The 21,267-nt window shown below is 40.7% G+C and overlaps 1 protein-coding gene across 4 annotated transcripts; it reads left to right on the top strand.

Annotated features, from left to right (window-relative positions):
- Positions 1–1,202: 1,202 nt before the first annotated feature.
- Positions 1,203–21,031, top strand: STARD4 (StAR related lipid transfer domain containing 4). 4 transcript variants are annotated; one of them, XM_061152137.1, is made up of 7 exons: positions 1,203–1,325; positions 6,562–6,687; positions 9,026–9,139; positions 10,095–10,144; positions 15,262–15,388; positions 16,151–16,265; positions 17,158–21,031. In XM_061152137.1, exons 3-7 carry the CDS (start codon positions 9,035–9,037, stop codon positions 17,385–17,387), a joined length of 627 nt encoding a protein of 208 aa, XP_061008120.1. In that variant the 5' UTR covers positions 1,203–1,325; positions 6,562–6,687; positions 9,026–9,034; the 3' UTR covers positions 17,388–21,031. The 4 variants fall into 4 exon arrangements, with proteins under 4 accessions (XP_061008120.1, XP_061008122.1, XP_061008121.1 ...); XM_061152138.1 differs by lacking the exon at positions 1,203–1,325 and adding an exon at positions 3,705–3,726; XM_061152139.1 differs by lacking the exon at positions 6,562–6,687 and having other exon boundaries at positions 1,217–1,325.
- Positions 21,032–21,267: the final 236 nt, after the last annotated feature.

Below are 21,267 nucleotides of genomic sequence, written 5' to 3'. Positions count from 1 at the left end.
TCTACTTTTTGGAAATGGTTAATGTGGAGTTGTTCCTCCCCACACACCGTTTAACTGTGTAAACTTTCAGGGCATGTATTGGGTCTTTGATTTCTGGACCCCCATTCTATGCACAGGTAGATGCCCCATAGCCTGTGAAACACATTTTGCGTTTCCCGCAAGTTAAGTGCCCCAGTTTTAGAGTTCAGTATGCCTGGACCAAATTCCAGTTTCGCTACTCCGAAATTAAGTAATCTGCCTTAAGGAGCTAAGCCTGGAGTTCACTCACTTGCTAAGTATTATTGGTCAATTACTGTGGTTTTTGTATGTATATAGGATAATGCCTTGAGACAATCGTGTCAAAGATCTTTGGTTACAGTTTTACATACTTTATGTATCATTGAATCCACACAACCCCCCAAGGTAGGTGTATTTTACAGATTAATACATCTAAGATGCTAACGGACAAGTAATCACCAAGCCATTATTCCTTCTATATATGAACAATCAGGTAAAGTTTTTTAAAAATTGCCCATAGTAACTATCAGGTGGTGTTAGGTGAATTTTTCAGGACGCTAAATAAACATTTTATGAAATATTACTTTCTCCTTTGAATCTAAAATGACTAATAGTGTAGCACTGCATTCCTTCCTTCTCCTGGCTCTCAAACCACACATCGCACAGTAAATGTAATCTGCAAACGCCCTGTCAGATGGGTGACCCATCTTCTAACACAGGAAACCCGGCGCGCTTTGGGAGGCCGCCGCAGCCGCCCGCTAGCCCGCCCCCGAAGTCCGCACTGAGAAGGGCCCGCTCGCACGGCGGCGGCGCCGAGTTCCGGGAGCCGAGAGCCCCCACGCTTCCCACCCGCGCATATTCCGTCTGTCTCTGACGCGGCCCGAGCGGCCGCGCGGCCCTGGACCTCCGCGGGCACCCGGCCCTCAGAGCCCTCTCAGGCCTCTGCACTCTCCGGCCCCGCGGATTCGCGGCCACGCGCGACCCGCCCGCAGGCGCTCAGAAGCAGGCCACCCGGTCTGGGCCCTGCCCGCGGGGGCCGGGCTAGCGCCGGCTCACACCGCGCGCGAAGTCGGCCCACCAGCGGCCACCAACCCGCAGGCCGCGCGCTGCCGTCCGCCAATCCCAGCTGACGCGCGTCGGCAGGCCGGCTTCTGTCCCGGAACCCTAACCCTAACCCCGGAAGACTTACGGCCTTCCAACAGGCGGCTGCGGTCCGCGCCGGGCGCCCATCGGCCGCGGGGGCTTCGGCGGGCGGGGCCGCAGGGAGCGGTGCGCGTCGGCTCCGGGCGCCTGGTAGCGTCTTGGTCCGCGGAGCGCCCGGAGGAGCGGTGAGTGGCGGGGGCGAGGCGGGGGCTGAGGGGCGGCGGGGCGTCCTCCCTTTGCTGTCCCGGCCAGAGTCTCGGGAAGGCGGGCTGCGTCCGCGGGGACGCCCTGGAGGGACCGGGCTCTGCACCCGCTCTGCCCGCTTCCCGGCGCTCGGGCGCCGGCAGGCACCGCCTCCTGTGTTAGATGCGGGGCGGCGGCGAGCGCCCCAGGGCCGGGGGAGGCTCTCTGAGGGCGCCCCTGCGGCGGACAGCGCTCCCGCGCCCCCGCGGTGCACGGACGACGAAAGGTGCGCGCCTTCACGCCAGGTGTCGGCGGAGACACCAAGAGGCAGTGTTTTCCGAGTGCTCACTGTGTTCCAAATTCGGTCCTAAAAATATTAACTCGGAATTCCTCAGTAAATTAATGCTGCTGCTGTCCCCAAATTGCAATTAGGAAAGATTACCTGACATTTTTTAGGTTCGAGAGCCTAGACAAAATACAGCAAATTCAACATGATGTCACATTTTTAATGTGGAGACTCTTCCAGCCTGTGATCAGCTTCCAGTGTTGTACAAAATAGCCCTTTAATCTCTGAAGGCAGAGGTCGTGGGTTGGAATTCCGGCTGCATCACTTATTGGCTGTGTGATCTTGGGCAAGAGACAATCTCCGTATTGATAATTTCACTTTCTGTAAAATATAGATAATAGTAGGATAGGCTCTTAAGGTTATTTATGAGGACTAAATGAAAGAATACAATTTAAAGTGGCCAGAAAGACTGATCATGTAGTACATGATCAATAAATGTTAGTCATTTTTTTTTTTTAAATAAAAGAGTATTAGGAGCTTGAATATTACTTGGACTCAAAGCTGTGACATTGTTAGAATTTAATATTAAGTTTTGTACAAGTCTCATTGATGTTGTAAACTGTGTCCCAAAATAAGCCAAGTGAAAGTCGCTTAGTCCTGTCCGAGTCTTTGGGACCGCATGGACTATACAGTCCACGGAATTCTCCAGGGCAGAATACTGGAGTGAGAAGCCTTTCCTTTCTCCAGGGGATCTTCCCAACCCAGGATCAAACCAGGTCTCCTGCATTGCAGGCGGATTCTTTACCTGCTGAGCCACAAGGGAAGCCCAAAAATACTGGAGTGGGTAGGCTGTCCCTTCTCCAGTGGATCTTCCTGACTCAGGAATCAAACCCAGGCCTCCTGCACTGCAGGTGGATTCTTTACCAAATGAGCTCTGAAAGTGAAAAGTGAAAGTCCCTCAGTCATGTCCAGCTTTTTGCAACCATGGAATTATCCAGGCCAGAATACTGGAGTGGGTAGCCTTTCCTTTCTACAGGGCATCTTCCCAACCCAGGGATCGAACCCAGGTCTTCCACACTGCAGGCGGATTCTGTACCAGCTGAGCCACAAGGGAAGCCCCTAAAATAAGCCAAAAGGAACACTGAATCAGAGGTGTATCCATCACATTGCAGGAGGCTTCCTTCCCTGTTGCAGTCTTGCTATAACCAGTCTCAAAAACGAGAAACTGCTGTACTTGACTAATTGGAAAAGCTAAATTACTAATTCAGAATTGATCAGAAATTAAGCATATGCTGAAATTTTTATGTTAGGTAGAAAAATATAATTTACAAGGCCTTGGTTTGTACAACTTGGGGGAAATTTATGGAATGTTAAATTTAAGCTGCTCACGTAAATGAAACCCACATCAATCAGGTAATGGAAGGTAAAGCAATTCTGATATGAACTTCTTTAATAAGTCAATTCTGACTTAATCATACTACATAAGTACAAACAGATTTTTATGGCATTTACTTTTTATTAAAGGTTAAAATGTTTATTATATTCCATATATAATTGAAACCTATGGCCATTTCACTGACATTTGACAAAAATTGAAATTGTATTGGTCAAAGACTGATGCTGATAGATGGCCTCAAGAAAATGTTTAACTTGTGAAGGTTGCCCACTCTACGATGGGAGCACTGTCTACACTAGTGACCACTTTAAAAACGTAAATATGGAAAACATGAACAAGAAGATTGGTAGCTCAAATGGTAAAGACTGACTGAAATGAAGGAGACCTGGGTTGGATCCCTGGGTCTGGAAGACCCCCTGGAGTAGGAAATGGCAACTCATACTCCAGTATTCTTGCCTGGAGAATTCCATTGACAGAGGAGCCTGGTAGGCTACAGTCCATGGGGTCACAAGAGTCAGATACAACAGCAGCTAACAGAAGGAAAAAATATAGACAGACACTACTTAGCACTTGGCTGAAGCGGAAACTCCAATACTTTGGCCACCTGATATGAAGAACTGACTCATTGGAAAAGACCCTGATGCTGGGAAAGATTGAAGGCAGGAGGAGAAGGGGACGACAGAGGATGAGATGGTTGGATGGCATCACCCACTTGATGGACGTGAGTTTGCACAAGCTCTGGGAGTTGGTGATGGGCAGGGAGGCCTGGTGTGCTATAGTCCATGAGGTAACAAAGAGTCGGACACGACTGAGCAACTGAGCTGAACTGGTTATAAAACTGTCAAGAGTATATAACCTTTTATATGGAGCTGTTAGATTCTGGTACAGTTGTGGTTTCTGTTTTCTCTGATGTATAACAGGTGGAGTTTGAGTTTATTATAAGGTCAAGTAAGGTTAGTAAGAGGGAATTCAGAATGGCATTCAAAACATTTCCTGACATTCTCCACAGGCAGAGATTGGAATAGGGCATATTATGGGTTTTCTTTTCAATTAATGTGAATGTCCTCTTATGTTAGGAAAGCCTCAAGACCTTGATAAGCCCAGTGTTGTTCCCCCACCCCCACCCCCACCCCACCTTGGTCCATGAGAGATGCTCTGTTTTGCCTGTCCACACACAAATATCAGTTTAGAAAGTAACTGTTACTCCCTTTTGGACTTAATCTTGATGAAGGAAATCCATGCAAGAGTTAACTGCCTGGGTAAATACTTCATGAGACTAGAAGAGAGATTTCCAAATTTATACTAAAACTTTCTTTTCTTCCTTTTCTACCTCCTACTCGGCCACACCTAAAGAGGCCCGTTAACAGGCGTTTTTCACATTAAGGGGGAGCTGATTTAGTCTTAAGGGGGTATCCTGGAAAGACGAGTAGAAATTAGACAGTGGGCTTGGAAACTGACCCATAAGCCACATTAAGGAATGTGAACTTTATATTATCCAGTAGGAGTGAACAATAACTAACGTAAACACTGTAAAAATTCAGATTCTCATCTTTGTAGGTAGTTTTTTTATTGCTTACTTTTTGTGTGCTAGATTTGCATAAATACAGTATGGTTTATGCTAACAGTAGCTTTCCACTTCACCTTTGATTTCTATCAAAGAGTTTTGAAAATACATTTATCTGCCAGACACAGAAATCTGGTAGGTGACCCTTGGATTTAAAGAATATTGTTTAATCAGCATGATCCCAGTAATAGATAAGTTAAATTTCCTTTGTAAGTCCTCTCAAGAACTTGTGTTTGTTTATAACATATGCTTTAATAAGGTCATCGTACCGGCTGTCAAGTTGGCAGTCTCTTGAGTGGAAAGAGGATCTATTCCTTACTCACAGACTTTTTGAATGAGCTCATCCACTTTTAGTCTTTGGTTAGGATCTATAATTATTAAATATTTTGCACATTTTCATAGATCCTAAGTTTTATGTTATTGAATTTTCTGTTTATACTTTTCCATGTTTCTGAAGGGATGTGCTGTGCTTAGTCGCTCGGTCGTGTCCGACTCTTTGAGGCCCCGTGGACTGTAGCCCGCCAGGCTTCTCTGCCCATGGGGCTTCTTCAGGCCAGAATACTGGAGTGGGTAGCCTTTCCCTTCTCCAGGGGATCTTCCCAACCCAGGGACTGAACCCAGGTCTCCCACATTGCAGGTGGATTCTTTACCCACTGAGCCACCACGGAAGCCCTCTGAAGGTATATGCCACTCCAAAATAGGCCACTTCAAAAAAAAGGTTACTTTGAGCTGAAGGCAATTAAGAAGCAGCAAAGACAGAAAAAACTATTTTTCCCTCCACTATCTGCCTAAAAGTAGGACATAAATTTCCTTTTGTGAAGGTCTGACTTCTCTCCTATACCAGGAGAATAACTGCTATCATCGGAGACAGAAATTTGGGACTGAGATGGTCTACACAGTCAAACTTTACTAAAATAGCCTTTATCTTTTATTATTCTTCCTCATATATTTATTTTTGCCATAATTTACCACCCCTAGAAGCTCAAACCTCCTTTCCCTTGTCTTGTCATTTTTCCACAGTTTATCACCCTTTTTTAAAATGGTGTATAAACTCCACATGTAATTGCTTCTCTTTGCACATAGAAATTAAATATTGACATCAAGTACATTTTGTTTGCATGTTTTTCTGTTTATCTTTTGTCAGTTTAATTTGCAGATCTCAGGATAGATCATCAGAGAATAGAGGAGAAGCTTTTTTTCCTTTCCTGAACTTCTGTATCATTTTCATGTTTTATCATGTTTAACGGCTTTTATGCTCTGGTTTGTGCTGTTTAAATGTTGCCTATAGCACTGATTTATTTTTGTCACTTTAGTTTTCAGATTAATGGTTGTCACTCCTGACTGCATAACAGAATGATCAGTGAGGCTTTTTAAAGGACCTAGTTTTCTGGGGCCTGTTCCAGAACAGACCCACTGAATCAGACTGTCTGTCTGTGGTCCATGAAATCTAATATCCAAAATCAGTGTCACGGAAAACCAGAGGCAGGCACACATTAAAGCAGTAAAGGCAAATCTTACTCAGTGACTATTGCAATAGTGGGAAAGAAACCTTGGGATGGAACTAGGCTTCATTCTGAAAACAACAAGGGCAAATGGGGGTGGATAGCCAGGGAGCAAGGCGGGTGTCAGTGAATGAAAAATTACTAAGGGGTGTTGCCCTAAAGCAACTTGACAGGGTTCTTGCTAAAGGCAGGCTGGGGTGATAAGATTGAAGGTGGGATAAGGAGGTTCGAGGGTAGGGGATTTCATTAAACTGACCCAGCAGGACTCTTGCGGACACTGGACTATGGGGTCCAAGGACAAGCCCAGGAGCTGGCTGTGTGCTGCCCAGTCGTGTCTGACTCTTTGCAACCCTGAGGACTGTAGTCGCCAGGCTTCTCAGTCCATGGGATTCTCCAGTCAAGAAAACTGGAGGGGTTGCCATGCCCTCCTCCAGGTGATCTTCCTGACCCAGGGATCAAACCTGCATCTCTTATATCTCCTGCATTGCAGGTGGATTCTTTACTGCTGAGCCACCAGCTTCCTAAGGGCTAGGCCTCGTCACAAAGAGGACTCAGAGGAGCCTGACCGAGGAGAGAGTCTTTGTCAACATCAACAACTACTGCAAATTATAGCAAGGTAATTCTGATGTGTGCACCTGTGGTGAGAACTGCATCCTTATTCCCACAGAGGTGTGAGCCTTGATATTTCATTTAGGTCTTTTCTTTATCTCCTTTCTAGCAGTAACTTTGTGATTTGTAAATGGATAGCTTTCTCCAAAGCCTTTTCTTCCTTAGCCTTTTACTGGAGAGTACCATGGAACCAAAAGGAGAGAAGTTAAGAACAAATAATTCATGTTCTGAAGCAAATACACTTCAATAAATATTAAGGACCTGCTGTGTTTCAGACAGTGTTCTAGTTGGTGGGGATATAGCAGTTAAAAAGCAGACATGGGACCACCCCTCTTATTAGTAAGGGACATGGTAGTCAAAGAGTAGAGTATAGTGTGTAGGTGTTCAGTCGTGTCTGATTCTTTGTGACCCCATGGTCACATGCCAGGCTCCTCTGTCCATGGGATTTCCCAGGCAAGAATACTAGAGTGGGTTGCACTTCCTTCTCCAGGGGATCTTCCCGACACAGGGATCGAACTGAGGTCTCTTGTGTCTCCTGCATTGGCAGGTGGATTCTTTACCACTGAGCCACCTGGGAAACCCAGAATATAGTATATCAGTAAATAAACAAGTTAGTTTCACATAGTGATACACTATGCAGAAAATAAAAGAAGGGTATTATAGTGATTTGGGGAATGTTGTGTCAAGGACAGGAGGTTTAAACTGAAATTGTTACTACAGGCTGTTACTAGTCATGCTCAGGTTTGGGATCTAGTAATCCAGGCAGAGAAGTAATGGAGAGTACAAAGGCCCAGAGTCAGCAATGAGCTGGACTTACCTAAGGGACAGGAAGAAAGAGGGGAGCATTGTAGGCAGTGGTGTGTGGTGAACCTCCTGATATCTATGGGGGTGATTCTAAGGCTCTTAATCTTGAGCAGCTGGCTCAATTGTCATTTTAATAGTAAAATTGTTAAGACAAGTAAGACTGAGGCAAGTTGAAGGAAGCCTAGAGAATCAAGAGATGCCGATTAGGCATGAAGCTGTAAATAGGCTTTTGGAGCTGGGACTTTGCATCTGTGTGTGTGTGTGTGTGTGTGTGTCTGTCTGTCTGTCTGTCTGTCTGTCTGTCTGTCTGTCTTTCCCCCTCCCTTCCTCTTCTTTCTGCTTGGTCCTTTCCACACGGCGGCCTCAGGGTAACCGCGTTCCTTGTGTGCTGCTTGTTGACCAGAGGCTGCTGAGTGATCATCCTCAGAGACACCCAGATACTGTGTGGCCTTCTCTAACCTAGCTGCGGAAGCCATGCAGCGTCACAGACTCATCAGAGAATCTGCAGCAATGTTCTAAAACGATTACGTTATAGAATCCCTCATATTATTTTCTTTCAAGTTCAGTTATCATTTCCCTTTCAAAGTATTGCTGAACGATAGCTTATCTTTGCAACTATTAATCATAAAATGCATTCCTCTTTATATAGTTAAATTATTGCCTTATAACTATAAACCACTTATTTATGCTGTACTGGTAGCTCAGAGGTCTTCATATCACCTCTTGTGTTACACAGATACCTCACTGAATCGTGTGACACTTCATCAAGTAAAATATTGAAGTCAGTAAAATTCTTGAGGCTTTTGAAATTCTTTAGAGGTCTCTAGGCCTATCTCCCCCCCCCCCCGCCCCCCCCCCCCACCAGCCCTATCCTTAAAGGATGTAAGAGATTTCCAATTGTGGTTGTCATTTATTTGCTAGAATGAGTGCTATATCTGTTGGATGGTAAAATGAAAATTTTCAATTGCTAAAACTCTAAGGACTTTTAAAAGAGTTTATGCCTTGTGTGTTATTTTTGTATTTTGGAAAGAACAGTTTTTTTTTTTTTTAAGTTTTTAATTTATTCCTTTTGGTTCAATTCTATTAGAAAGGGAAATAGGATTGTATCTGCTTTATATGAGGCTTTTAATAACACAAGATCTGTGATTCTTGTCCCTTTGTGTTCCACATCCTGGAAGCTTTGAGGAAGGAGCCATGCACAAGGATTCTGATTACTGACTTGGGGTGGGGTCCAGGTGTAGGTATTTCTACAGCTCCCGCAGGGTTTTTTTTTTTTTTTTTTTTTTAATTTATCTTTGTTAGTTGGAGGCTCATTACTTTACAGTATTGTAGTGGGTTTTGTCATACATTGACATGAATCAGCCATGGATTTACATGTGTTCCCCATCCCAATCCCCCCTCCCACCTCCCTCTCCACCCGATTCCTCTGGGTCTTCCCAGTGCACCAGGCCTGAGCATGACATCAGATTTGAGACCTCTCCCCCTCATCTGCTGGATCTAACTCTGGTATTTGCTGATGATAATCTTAGTCTCTGTAACAGGAAAAACAAATGGAAGCCCTGCCTGATGTGGCTGTTTTGGCGACTCGACTTAAAAACACTCTTATCCAGTACCACAACCTTGAAGATGAAAAGTGGCGAGTTGCTAAGAAGACGGTAAATTAAATTATTTGTGTTTGGGATGTATCTTCTGATGAACTGCTGGGTGACTTTCAAAATGGTATGGAAAAATATGGACCACACTTCAGATGAATGTGCAGGGTAGATGAATGTGTCAGCACAACTGGTGGTTTAAGAGCTCACAGAGGAGGAACAGCAGTCCTGCACCACTGCGATTAGTTCTTCAGATAAAGGACGCAAGAAGAGACTCATGGCAACAAGACTGTAAAGAGCAGCCTCTCAGGTCAATAAATAAAACATGTCATCATTAATTGAAGAAAGTATAGTAATTGATAGTTTGAAATCATTTCAGATATTTTAACAAGCCTGCGAGGAAGGTCCATTAATGTTCTTTTTTTCACCAATATGACTTACCCAAACCGTCACATAGTTGGGTGTTGACAGAGCCAACCCTAGAAACCAGGACTCTTCCAGTTAAGTGCTTTAGTTATTCTGATATTCAGAATTTCTTAAGAGATGATCTGGAAAAAAATTTCGGGACTGATTCAGAGTAGTACTGTCATAATAGATGTGAACTGCTTGATTTTAAAAAGATACATGAGCAAATTCAGAATTAAATATTTAAGATTCCTATTATCTTAGACTAAATTCTTCAGTAATGGTAAATAGATGAGATTGTAATTATGCAAATAATGGCCAAGGAGAGTGCCATCACCAGATCTTAGTGTTTGGGTGTCTTGTCTTTAAGCTACTGAAAAACCTTTTTCTAAAGGTCTGTAATTTAAGTAAGATGTGTAGTACTTTAGGATACAGAAAAAATTCAGATATGGATTATTTGATGGCATGAGTGACTTGTATGTATTTCTTTGAATGTTTACTTATGTTTTATTTTCATGCAAAAGCTAATGCTGTAGATGTTATGAAATTGTCAGTTTTATATCCAGGTTGCCACCTATGTAATTATCACTATACACTGTTTTTATTTTTATAGAAAGATGTAACAATTTGGAGGAAACCTTCAGAAGAATTTAATGGATATCTGTAAGTAATTCTTGTAGTTTTACATAGCTCTTAAGATACTGTTAAACTTCAAATGTATATACACATATACTCATGATCACTAAATGATCATTGCCAGTAAAGTTTGGTTTTTTCTTTTAAGATTTTAAACTTTCTGAGAAGAAAATCATGTTATGCATTCAAAGCTTTTAAAATGTCTGTGTCCCTGGTGAATAGAGTTGGTGGTTTTGGGAATCATTAATGATGGTATAGCTGGTAAAATCTTAATTTCTTACTGTGGTATATAAGATACTTCTAATATTCCTTCTGCATTTATTCAGTACTGTAGCATATTTTGCTCTAAGAATTTTCTTGAAGAAATCATTGGAAATTAATAATTATTTAAGTACTTGTCTCTTCTGTCACATTACTTAAAAAATTAAAAATTATAAACAACCTGAATAATCAATAGTTGAGGAATGATTTAATTATAAACTGTGCTATTTTACAATCTTTAGAAACCATATTTTCAGATATTATTTAAAAACATAAAAAATGCTAAATGAAAAGTGAATAAAGCAGAGTACTAAACTGTAGCACAGTCATAGGTTGACTTTAACTATATTTTTATATTAAAATGTTTTTATTTAACACAAAAATATGTACCTCTAGATGGCAGTTTTATGTGTGATTTTTGCTTATTTATTTTTTGCATATAGTAGAGTGTGAATTATGTCTTTAACCAGTAAAAAAAAATGCTGTTTTTTAAAGCCAGTGCAAATAGGTGCCTTGTGTAATTGGAGTGGGATATTCATATTCTGGGGGCTTGGCACTTTTTAAAATGAAACTATTGACTACACTTTCTATATATAGAATGTTTTGAAGTGTATTACCAAAGATAGCATTTCAAGGAAGGTAAGTTGTACAGTATTTCTGAGAAGGACAGGGACACTAGAGTTGGATTAAACATTGTTAAGCAAGTGTGGACATTAATTCTTTAGATCAGTAATTTGCAGCGGGGGCTGAAAAAGTTTAAAAGTGCCTGAGGGCACTGTGCTCAGTGATAAAAAAAACCTCACAGAAGAGCTAATACCTGGGCTGAGTCAGAAAGAACAGACAGGTGTTTATTATGGAATGAGGACAGATTCTTATTCCAGGCAGAGAGAACTGCACTTACCACATTAACACAGATGGCTTCCAGGTAGATGGGAAACACTAAGAGAGTGTGTTTATAGAATTTAGGCTCCCCTGGTGTCTCAGACAGTAAAGAATCTGCCTGCAATGCAGGAGACTTGGGTGTGATCCCTGGGTCAGGAAGATCTCCTGGAGAAGAGAATGGCAACCCACTCCTGTATTCTTGACTGGAGAACTCCATGGACAGAGGAGCCTGGTGGGCTACAGTCCATGGATCACAAAGAGTCGAACACGACTGGGCGACTGACTTTTTTTACAGAAGTTTAGGTTGTGTTTATGTAGTTAGAACATAAAGAATGGGAGTGAGGAGAGCACGTCTGAGTGACTTTTGGATTCAAAACCAAAGAGTTCGGTTTTGTATTTATCCTCTGCTCAACCCAACCCTCCCAGGTTCTCAGAAGATTTTGCATTTATTATGGTAACAGTTGTGAGAGACAGAAATAAGCATGGGAAGTTTAGAGAAGAACTTGTATCCTGGGAGACCATGGCTGGCTTCTTAAAGTGTCCCTATGATTGTATACAAAGTTTTGTGACAGTGTGTGCATTCCTGGGAAGAGATCTGTGGCTTCTTTCAGATTCTTAAGAGTTATATGATCAGAAGAGCTAGAAACTGACGCAGTATTGAGTTGGACACAGAGTTCCCAAATGAAGGATACAGCAGAGGAGCTGAAAAGGACAAATGAACTTGAAAGAGATTTGATGGTGATGGTGGTGTAACGATGACAGTGGTGATGATAACTAATATCTGTTGAAACCCACATATTGTTCTGTGCACTTGATGTTTAGAAAGTCATCTTCATAAAACATGGTGACTTTCTAGTTCTGACTGTTGGAATGGGGTTAAGAGAAAAAGAAGTGTTGAAGTTGAATCTCATTTCTAATTTGGGTGCCTGAATTAAATTGTATTACCCACCCCTACCCTCTACCCTCATCCCAAGTTAAAGAGCCTAGGCAGAAGAGCAGATTTAGGACGGGGGATAATATAAGCTTGAGCTTGAGATATCTGCAAACTGATTTCATGCAAAGATGGGCTCCACAAAGGACAGAAATGGTAGGGATCTAACAGACGCAGAAGATAGTAAGAAGAGGTGGCAAGAATACACAGAAGAACTGTACAAAAAAGATCTTCACGACCCAGATAATCACGATGGTATGATCGCTCACCTAGAGCCAGACATCCTGGAATGTGAACTCAAGTGGGCCTTAGGAAGCATCACTATGAACAAAGCTAGTCGAGGTGATGGAATTCCAGTTGAGCTATTTCAAATCCTGAAAGATGATGCTGTGAAAGTGCTGCACTCAATATGCCAGCAAATTTGGAAAACTCAGCAGTGGCCACAGGACTGGAAAAGGTCAGTTTTCATTTCAGTCCCAAAGAAATGCAATCCCGAAGAATGCTCAAACTACTGCACAATTGCACTCATCTGACACACTAGTAATGTAATGCTTAAAATTCTCCAAGCCAGGCTTCAGCAATGTGTGAACCGTGAACTTCTAGATCTTCAAGCTGGTTTTATAAAAGGTAGAGGAACCAGAGATTAAATTGCCAACATCTGCTGGATCATCAAAAAAGCAAGAGAGTTCCAGAGAAACGTCTTTTTCTGCTTTATTGACTATGCCAAAGCCTTTGACGTATTGTGTGGATCACAATAAGCTGTGGAAAATTCTGAAAGAGATGGGAATACCAGACCACCTGACCTGCCTCTTGAGAAATCTGTATGCAGGTCAGGAAGCAACAGTTAGAACTGGACATGGACCAACAGACTTGTTCCAAATAGGAAAAGGAGTACATCAGGGCTGTATATTATCACCCTGCTTATTTAACTTATATGCAGAGTACATCATGAGAAACACTGGGCTGGAGGAAGCACAAGCTGGAATCAAGATTGCTGGGAGAAATATCAATAACCTCAGATACACAGATGACACCACCCTTACGGCAGAAAGTGAAGAACAACTAAAGAGCCTCTTGATGAAAGTTTAAGAGGAGAGTGAAAACGTTGGCTTAAAGCTGAACATTCAGAAAACTAAGATCATCGCATCTGGTCCCATCACTTCATGCCAAATAGATGGGGAAACAGGGGAAACAGTGGCTGACTTTATTTTGGGGGGCTCCAAAATCACTGCAGATTGTGATTGCAGCCATGAAATTAAAAGACGCTTACTCCTTGGAAGGAAAGTTATGACCAACCTAGACAGTATATTAAAAAGCAGAGACATTACGTTGTCCACAAAGGTCCATCTAGTCAAGGCTATGATTTTTCCAGTGGTCATATATGGATGTGAGAGTTAGACTATAAAGAAAGCTGAGCGCTGAAGAATTGATGCTTTTGAACTGTGGCATTGGGGAAGACTCTTGAGAGTCCCTTGGACAGCAAGGAGATCCAACCAGTCCATCCTAAAGGAGATCAGTCCTGGGTGTTCATTGGAAGGACTGATATTGAAGCTGAAACTCCAATACTTCGGCCACCTGATGCAAAGAGCTGACTCATTGGAAAAGACCCTGATGCTGGGAAAGATTGGGGGCAGGAGGAGAAGGGGATGATAGAGGATGAGATGGTTGGATGGCATCACTGACTCGATGGACATGAGTTTGAATAAACTCTGGGAGTTGGTGATGGACAGGGAGGCCTGGCGTGCTGCGGTCCATGGGGTCGCAAAGCGTCGAACACGACCAAGCGACTGCACTGAACTGAACCGTGTGGCTTCTATAATAAGGATGTGCTGTGCTGTCCTAAGTCACTCAGTCATGTCCAACTCTTTGCAACCTTATGGACTGTAGCCCGCCAGTCTCCTCAGTCCGTGGGATTCTCCTGGCAAGAACACTGGAATGGGTTGCTGTGCCCTGCCCTAGGGGATCTTCCCGACCCAGGGATCAAACCTTGATCTCTAAAGTCTCCTGCATTGGGTGACAGGCTCTTTACCACTAGTACCACCTGTTACGGGCTTCCCTGGTGGCTCAGATGGTAAGGAATCTGTCTGCAGTGCAGGAGACCCAGGTTCAATCCCTGAGTCGGGAAGATGCCCTGGAGAAGGAAATGGCAATCCACTCCAGTATTCTTGCCTGGATAATCCTGTGGACAGAGGAGCCTGGCAGGCTACAGTCCTTAGGGTCACAAAGAGTCAGACACAGCTGAGCAGCTAAGAAGCAGCATCTAAATATATATGTGTTACATTTATATTCTTCCAGTCTGTGACTAGTTTTTAAAGAAATTACTTATTTTGTCATTTGTGGTATGCAAGTTTTAATCATCTTGTTATTTCTGTTTTATGTATTCAAATAATCTTCCTGTATCCTGAGGTTACAAAGATCGTAACTTACATAATTTTCTCAAAGTTTAAACATTTTACCTTTTATATGGTGGTATTTAGTCTATCTGGAATTGTCTTGACTGATGTGAAGCAAGAATTCAGACTTACTTGCTCTGTTAGGATAACTATTGAATCCATACACCATTTATGAAATAGTACATCTCTTTCCTACTGATATGGAATGCCACCTTTGAAAGATGTTAAGTTCTGCTATTATTCATGAGTCAATCCTGGGCGTTCTATTCCTGGATGACCTATTTTTCTATTCCTAATAAGTTTTTGAAAGTCAGGCTAAAATATGCATATGCTAGTACCATGTTAGAGCATATCTGAGAAGAGAACCGCCTTGAACATAATGGAGCATTACGGTGTTCTGCAGGCTGTTCTTGGCTACTCCATAACATGAAGGTACTTAGTGTGTTCATGATAATGCAGAAGATAGCCGTCAGGTCTCCTGTTAGATCTGAGGGCCTTTTGGAGTACATTCTGATGAAATAATTGATAGAACCTAATTTATCAGACAGGTTGTAAGGATTTACTCTTTTCAAAAAATCTTCACTGAATTTTGCTTTTTTTGACGTGAACTCTGAGCTATGAGAGCATGCTGAAATGTTTCATCCCAGTAGCATTTGACTGTAATATTTTTTCTCCAGTTTCAAAGCCCAAGGTGTGATAGACGATGTTGTCAACAGTGTAATAGACCACATACGCCCAGGCCCCTGTCGCTTGGATTGGGACAGCTTAATGACCTCTTTGGATATTTTGGAGCACTTTGAAGAGGTATTTGTTTTGAAACGTTACTTCGGATTGTGTGTGTGTGTGTCGTGTGTGAGACTGTGCGCGAGAGTGCTCAAGTGCATGTGAATGTGTATACACACTTGTATTCACTATTATATTCATTGCTCTGAGACTAAGTAGTCATGGCAAAGATCTCTAACGAGTGTTAGTCAGAACTGAGTTTGTTTTTTGAAATAGCTTTATCCTTTCTGCTTAAGAAAATTATGTCTTTAATTGTAGAACTTTGAGGTTCTGAAATCTAAAATTCTGAAAATAGCACCATCACATTCAGTTTTCTAGATAATAGTATGCAGGTTTTCCATTAATATTAAGCCAGACTCAAAGATAAAAATGGCACCTTTGGTATTAAAGAATTATGTAACCAGAGTGGCTTTTTCAGTTTTATTAATTCATTTCTTGCCATGTTTATTTTAATCAAAGTATTTGTGGATTTTATCTTACACATCTACAGTCTACACTGCCTGCTTCCACTTATCATATAGGATATGAGGTGACTGTTTTGAAAGACAGATTTGGATTCCGGGTAACTTACCTCTGTACTTTGATTGTATACCCTGCACATGTTCATATAGAACAGTGAGATATAGAATAGATTGCTAAATCTGTCAGAATCACTGTAAGGAATGTTGTTAGTAATCATTATAACACATTTTAAGTGAGTGTTAATGTTTCACTACAGGTTAACTTACGTGAGTCTGTGTCTGTGTTTTCTGTAGGACTAACAGCTGTTTCCTATTCTTTCAGAATTGCTGTGTGATGCGTTACACAACTGCGGGTCAGCTTTGGAATATAATCTCCCCAAGAGAGTTTGTTGACTTCTCCTATACTGTGGGCTATAAAGAAGGGCTTTTATCCTGTGGTAAATGTCTCAAAACCTCTTACTTTCTCTCAGTTTGTTTTAACTTTTGAGTTTTCTAGGCTGGATATTTCTTTCTACACAAGATATATTTTCAACCGTCATGGTTGTTTTATAATCAGTAAGCTTGGTTTGCAAATGCTAAACCTTAGGGATGAAAGCAATGATACCAAGAAGGGTTTGCAGTCTTTCTGATGAGTGTTTGTTCCCCATTACATAGTATCCTTCATGTCACAGCTAACGAATATGGGTCACATGACTACCTCTAAGAAATGGGTCTCGTCAGTGGATTTCCTTCTAAGTCGCTCTCAAGAAATAGCTTCTTGGTCATATACGCTAAAAAAATATGCTTGGCATGTGCTAGAATATTTTTCCTTCCTTGATCTGTGTAGTCGTTTTCTTTTCAAAATTAAAAATACTGTTAGAAGGCTCATGCTTTTGAAAATGTGTCTGTAGGTAAATTAACGTTTTGTATGTACAGTGTATGTTTGCGTTGGCAGCTTTAGGTACCCGTCTCCCTGTGTGCTCTTAGTCATCAGAGCCGGGTTGCTCCCAGCCTGTGGAGCAAGGGCGGCACCGCAGGTTTGATTCTTGGTACCTGGGCCCCACCACGGCAGGGAGGCGCATGTTCTCCAGGGAGTTACCGAGATGACATGCCGCTTATTCTGAAGGGGTTAGAACTTTCCCTAGTACACATCTCCCAGGCTCTGTCAGAGTTCTACTTGGTAATTATCTTTTTCATTCTTCCACAGTCACTCTTGGGGCTTAATTTTTATCTACATGGATAAGAATGTTTAAATAAGCAATCTGATAATACTTTTAATGAGAGTTTTAGATTGATACCAGTCATTGCTATTAATAATGTTATTATTTTTTTTTTTTAATTGCCTTGTAGGGATAAGTCTTGACTGGAGTGAAAAGAGATCTGAATTTGTTCGTGGCTATAACCATCCCTGTGGTTGGTTTTGTGTTCCTCTTAAAGAGAGTCCAAGCCGGAGTCTTTTGACAGGCTATATTCAGACGGATCTGCGTGGAATGATTCCCCAGTCTGCAGTAGATACAGCTATGGCAAGCACTTTAATCAACTTCTATGGTGATTTACAAAGAGCCCTAAAAAAGGCATAATATGTTTTAACTTAGAGTAGTAGTATATTCCCTGAATCAACTCCATCTCTTAGTTGCATGGCTCATAAAAAATCATCCTTCCCTCTCTTCTGCATAGCCTGTAGAAAATTTTGAGATGTGTTTGGTTTATTTTATTCAGCAAGTAAATAGCTGGCTAGAGTGAGCATCTCAGTTCTCCTGAGCAGTTATTTGCACATTGTTTGGAATGGTAGTGTGTCTAGGGATGGAGAGGATGACAGGAATTCACCAAGAAGTAGATACAGGTCTTTGACATAAACCCTCAAGGAATTGAATAGTGCCTCAGTAGGAATATTCTGGCTGCTTAGAAATTAGAGAAAGCCAAGCTTCTTGCTGGTAGGCTAAAATCACCTGTTTTAGAGCTTTATAAACATTCTATAAAAGTTTTAACTTTGGGGGAAGTTAAATATTAATGTTTTACTCTATGTATGCTCTATGAGTTTAACAATATCTTGGACTAAAGAAAAATTACTTTTCTCTATACTTCCTAAAGATGAACTTCACTATTGAACTACTTTAAATATTGAAAATATCAGAAATAAGAATAGGTATCCTAATACAATGCAATTCAGTTTTGATACCTAGATAACAGTATTTTGTAGATATCTTTAAAAATATATTTGTATCTTTAGGTGCTTTTATTTTGGGAGTCTTAAAAGCCTTTATGCACGAATAAGACAATGTAAAAAACTGCCAGATATGTGCTGGGATAGCACAGTGATTGAGCAGTGTTCTGCGTTGTGTGAAATGGGTGGTGATATCCAGTACTAAACAATAGAGAATCATCTTTTTAGAAAGTTAGATTTGACGAATGTTTTGTACCTGTTTGAGTTTTAAATGTGTCACTCAACTCATAAATTACTCACTGTGTCATACACATTCACAGTTGTGATGTAATTTCAGTCTGGAACTATAACAAATGCATTCCTGGATTTATACAAATGCCTGGATAGTCATTTTATAGCTGGAATGGACTGTAATGCGTCCCTTGATTCTGTGGCTGCGTTAAATGGACATTCCTGAATGATTTTAACATTCCACATGCTCTTTGGCATTTGCACTGTCTGCCTGGTTTACATATAAGTTGAAACCTTGAGGGAACTCAGTGTGTCTGTGCAAATTTTTATATTTATATTTCTGTATACACACACATCTTGAAATCCATTTCAGTAGTCAATGTGAGTTATTTATGTGTTGTTATCATTTTTCCCACTGTTTCATTTTCTCTTCTTTCTTTCTGGGTTAATGTGGGATAAAGCGAGCTCTGAGAATAATATTTACTGGATAGACCTCAAAGTGGGCCCCCTCATGGCTCAGACGGTAAAGAATCTGCCTGAAATGCAGGAGACCTGGCTCAATCCCTGGGTCAGGAAGGTCCCCTGGAGAAGGAAATGGCAACCCCACTCCAGTACTCTTGCCTGGAGAATCCCATGGACAGAGGAGTCTGATGGGCTATAGTTCATGGGGTTGCAAAGAGTGATATGACTGAACGACACTTTCGATTTAGACCATGAGAAGCACAAAAACATATTATGGTTCAACTGCATGAAGGCGTGATCTGTATTTTACTTTCCTGTGTTTTCCTGACTGTTAAATAAAGCATAACTCATAGTTCTTCAGACCCATTTGAAAATAGAAAAAGTAGAGCTGATTTATTTTTATTTTTTTGCTATTGGAGATAATGTTCAAAACAAAAGGTGGCAGTACCATTATATCCATAGTGAATAATCTCACAAATTTTAGATTAAAAATAATTTGTTTCAAGGTCTGATAGAAGCAATGCAAAAAATGATCTTATATTCTTAACTTGAAATTTATTAATCACCAATGTTTTTCCAGATTGACTACCCAAATTTTTGAGTTGTTGATTCCTCTGCTACTTCTTTTTCTTGCAATAAGGAAAGAGAACTGAGCAGTTTAACTTTCAGCTTCCCTTAGAAATTGTTAAATGTTAATTTTGACTTAATCTATTGTCTTTTATTTGGTTTTAATAGTGTAGAGTAGGGGGTTCCTTATACTCCAGTGTTCTGTCTAGCATGGCAAAATACCAGCAGGTGTCCAATTATGGGGTGCCCAGATTGGGTAAGGTTGCAGCAGATGTGTATTACTATGAGGGCTATCATTGCCTAAGCTGGGGACTGCTGAAGGCAAATAAGCTGTCCACTCGCAGCTTCTCTGTTTTCTCTTGGTTTTTATAACTTATACCTCCAGCTAGTGATTCCATAATCCACTCTTGAATGAGGATCCTTGCAGGTAACAGAACCCTCATGGAAAAATTTATTCAAATGTTGAGCCATCTGATGGACTGCAGGATCATATTTGAATTACGTGCAATTTACATACAGCTTCTGGATGGCACTTCTAGACGTGTAGCTATTACCACAGTCCAGTTTTAGAACATTTCTATCATTCAAAAGATCTCTTTTACCTGTTTGTTGAATCATATATAAACAGAGTTTAGCATAGTTGTTAGTATACAGATGATGATGAAAAAGAGCAGGTTTTGTTTGGTCTTGTACTCAAGAGTAGAGGTGTATTTGATTCCAAGCTCAAGAGCCTTGTGATCATAAGTTACATATGTCAAATACCATAATGATATGAAATTTAACAGTGTGGGTTGGGATTAATATTAACACGTGTAATAGAATCTGCTGTTTCTGTAGCAGTGCCATAGAATAGAGAAATAATGTGAGCCATAATTGTAGATGTAATTTACATTTTTCTAGCAGCTACATGAAAAAATTAAAAGAATCAGTGGAAGTTAACTTTAATAGTATAGTTCATTTCACTCAGCATATCCAAAATATTGTAATTTCAACATGTAATCATTATAAAAGTCTTTTAAGATAGCTTACATTCTTTTGTACTAATTTTTTGGTTTCTGGTGTGTATTTTACTAATTTGGGCTAGCCACATGTCAAGTTAATTTTAATAACCTAATACACAGTTCTGTATTAATCTACATATTAATTTGTCTTTCTATAAGACATAGTAGAGAATTTCCTAGAATCACTCTCTTAAGTACAAAATCTTTTGTGGTCTCTGAAGCCTTCAGTGCTTGCTAAAAGTGAACTTCTTAACTTTAGAAATAAATCAGTTAGAAATAAATATTAATTGTCAATAAAATGAAAATGATAGCCCAAAATATTTCCCTTTAAAGATAACAAACTTTTCATAGGGCTGTTGATGAGATGAAAGAATACAATCTGCCTTGTAGTAATGTGGTTGACTGTTTTCTCTAGCTTATAGCTAGTTTGTGTTAGAAACACGTGTATGTAGGAGATATTTGGCATAGTACTGTTTTCAGTACATGATACCTATTTTTTTAAGGAAGTTAGTTTCATACAAGAAGATAATTTATCATAAGTGATACTTTGCATGAACTGTTAATTTGTATTGTTAATCTTTGGTTAATCATTGAAGTTTAACAGAGTACTCAGCAATAATAATTATGAGAATCTAGTGTTCTGCAGTTATGTGTAATATAAACTGCTAGCTGCTAAAGACAGATTGTTCATGTTAAAATTCTCTTCATTTTGTTGTTCGCTGAGGTTGGATGTATTTGAAACTGTAAATTTCTATGTGTAAAAATATATCCCAATAAAAAGAGGCCTTTGTTTTCTCTCCTCCTCTCTTTTTCCTTCCTAACTGAAGGACATTTTATCAACACTCAGGTTGAATTAAATTAATATCTCAAGCTAAAAACTCTGTAACTGAGGCTGCCTCTGGAGAAGACAGGAGACATTGCACAATGCAGAACTCCTAACGTCTGTTGAGCTTTTACGTGTGAGTGACCCCCTTCGATGTAGATAAACGCTTTACCTGTTTACTTTAAGAACACGCTGCATCATTTGAATCAGTT

Source organism: Dama dama, chromosome 9 (assembly GCF_033118175.1).
Source record: "Dama dama isolate Ldn47 chromosome 9, ASM3311817v1, whole genome shotgun sequence".
NCBI classification, from domain to species: Eukaryota; Metazoa; Chordata; class Mammalia; order Artiodactyla; family Cervidae; genus Dama; species Dama dama.
The sequence above is the reverse complement of the archived record's forward strand: the minus strand, read 5'-3'. Positions and strand labels throughout refer to the sequence as shown.

What these genes read in the sequence shown, in the direction of transcription:
- STARD4 (XM_061152137.1), top strand. Translation starts at nt 9,035, where the DNA reads ATGGAAGCCCTGCCTGATGTGGCTGTTTTGGCGACTCGACTTAAAAAC. An exon ending in TTTTGGAGCACTTTGAAGAG is followed by an intron (nt 15,389 to 16,150) that starts GTATTTGTTTTG and finishes CTATTCTTTCAG; the next exon opens with AATTGCTGTGTGATGCGTTA. An exon ending in AGAAGGGCTTTTATCCTGTG is followed by an intron (nt 16,266 to 17,157) that starts GTAAATGTCTCA and finishes ATTGCCTTGTAG; the next exon opens with GGATAAGTCTTGACTGGAGT.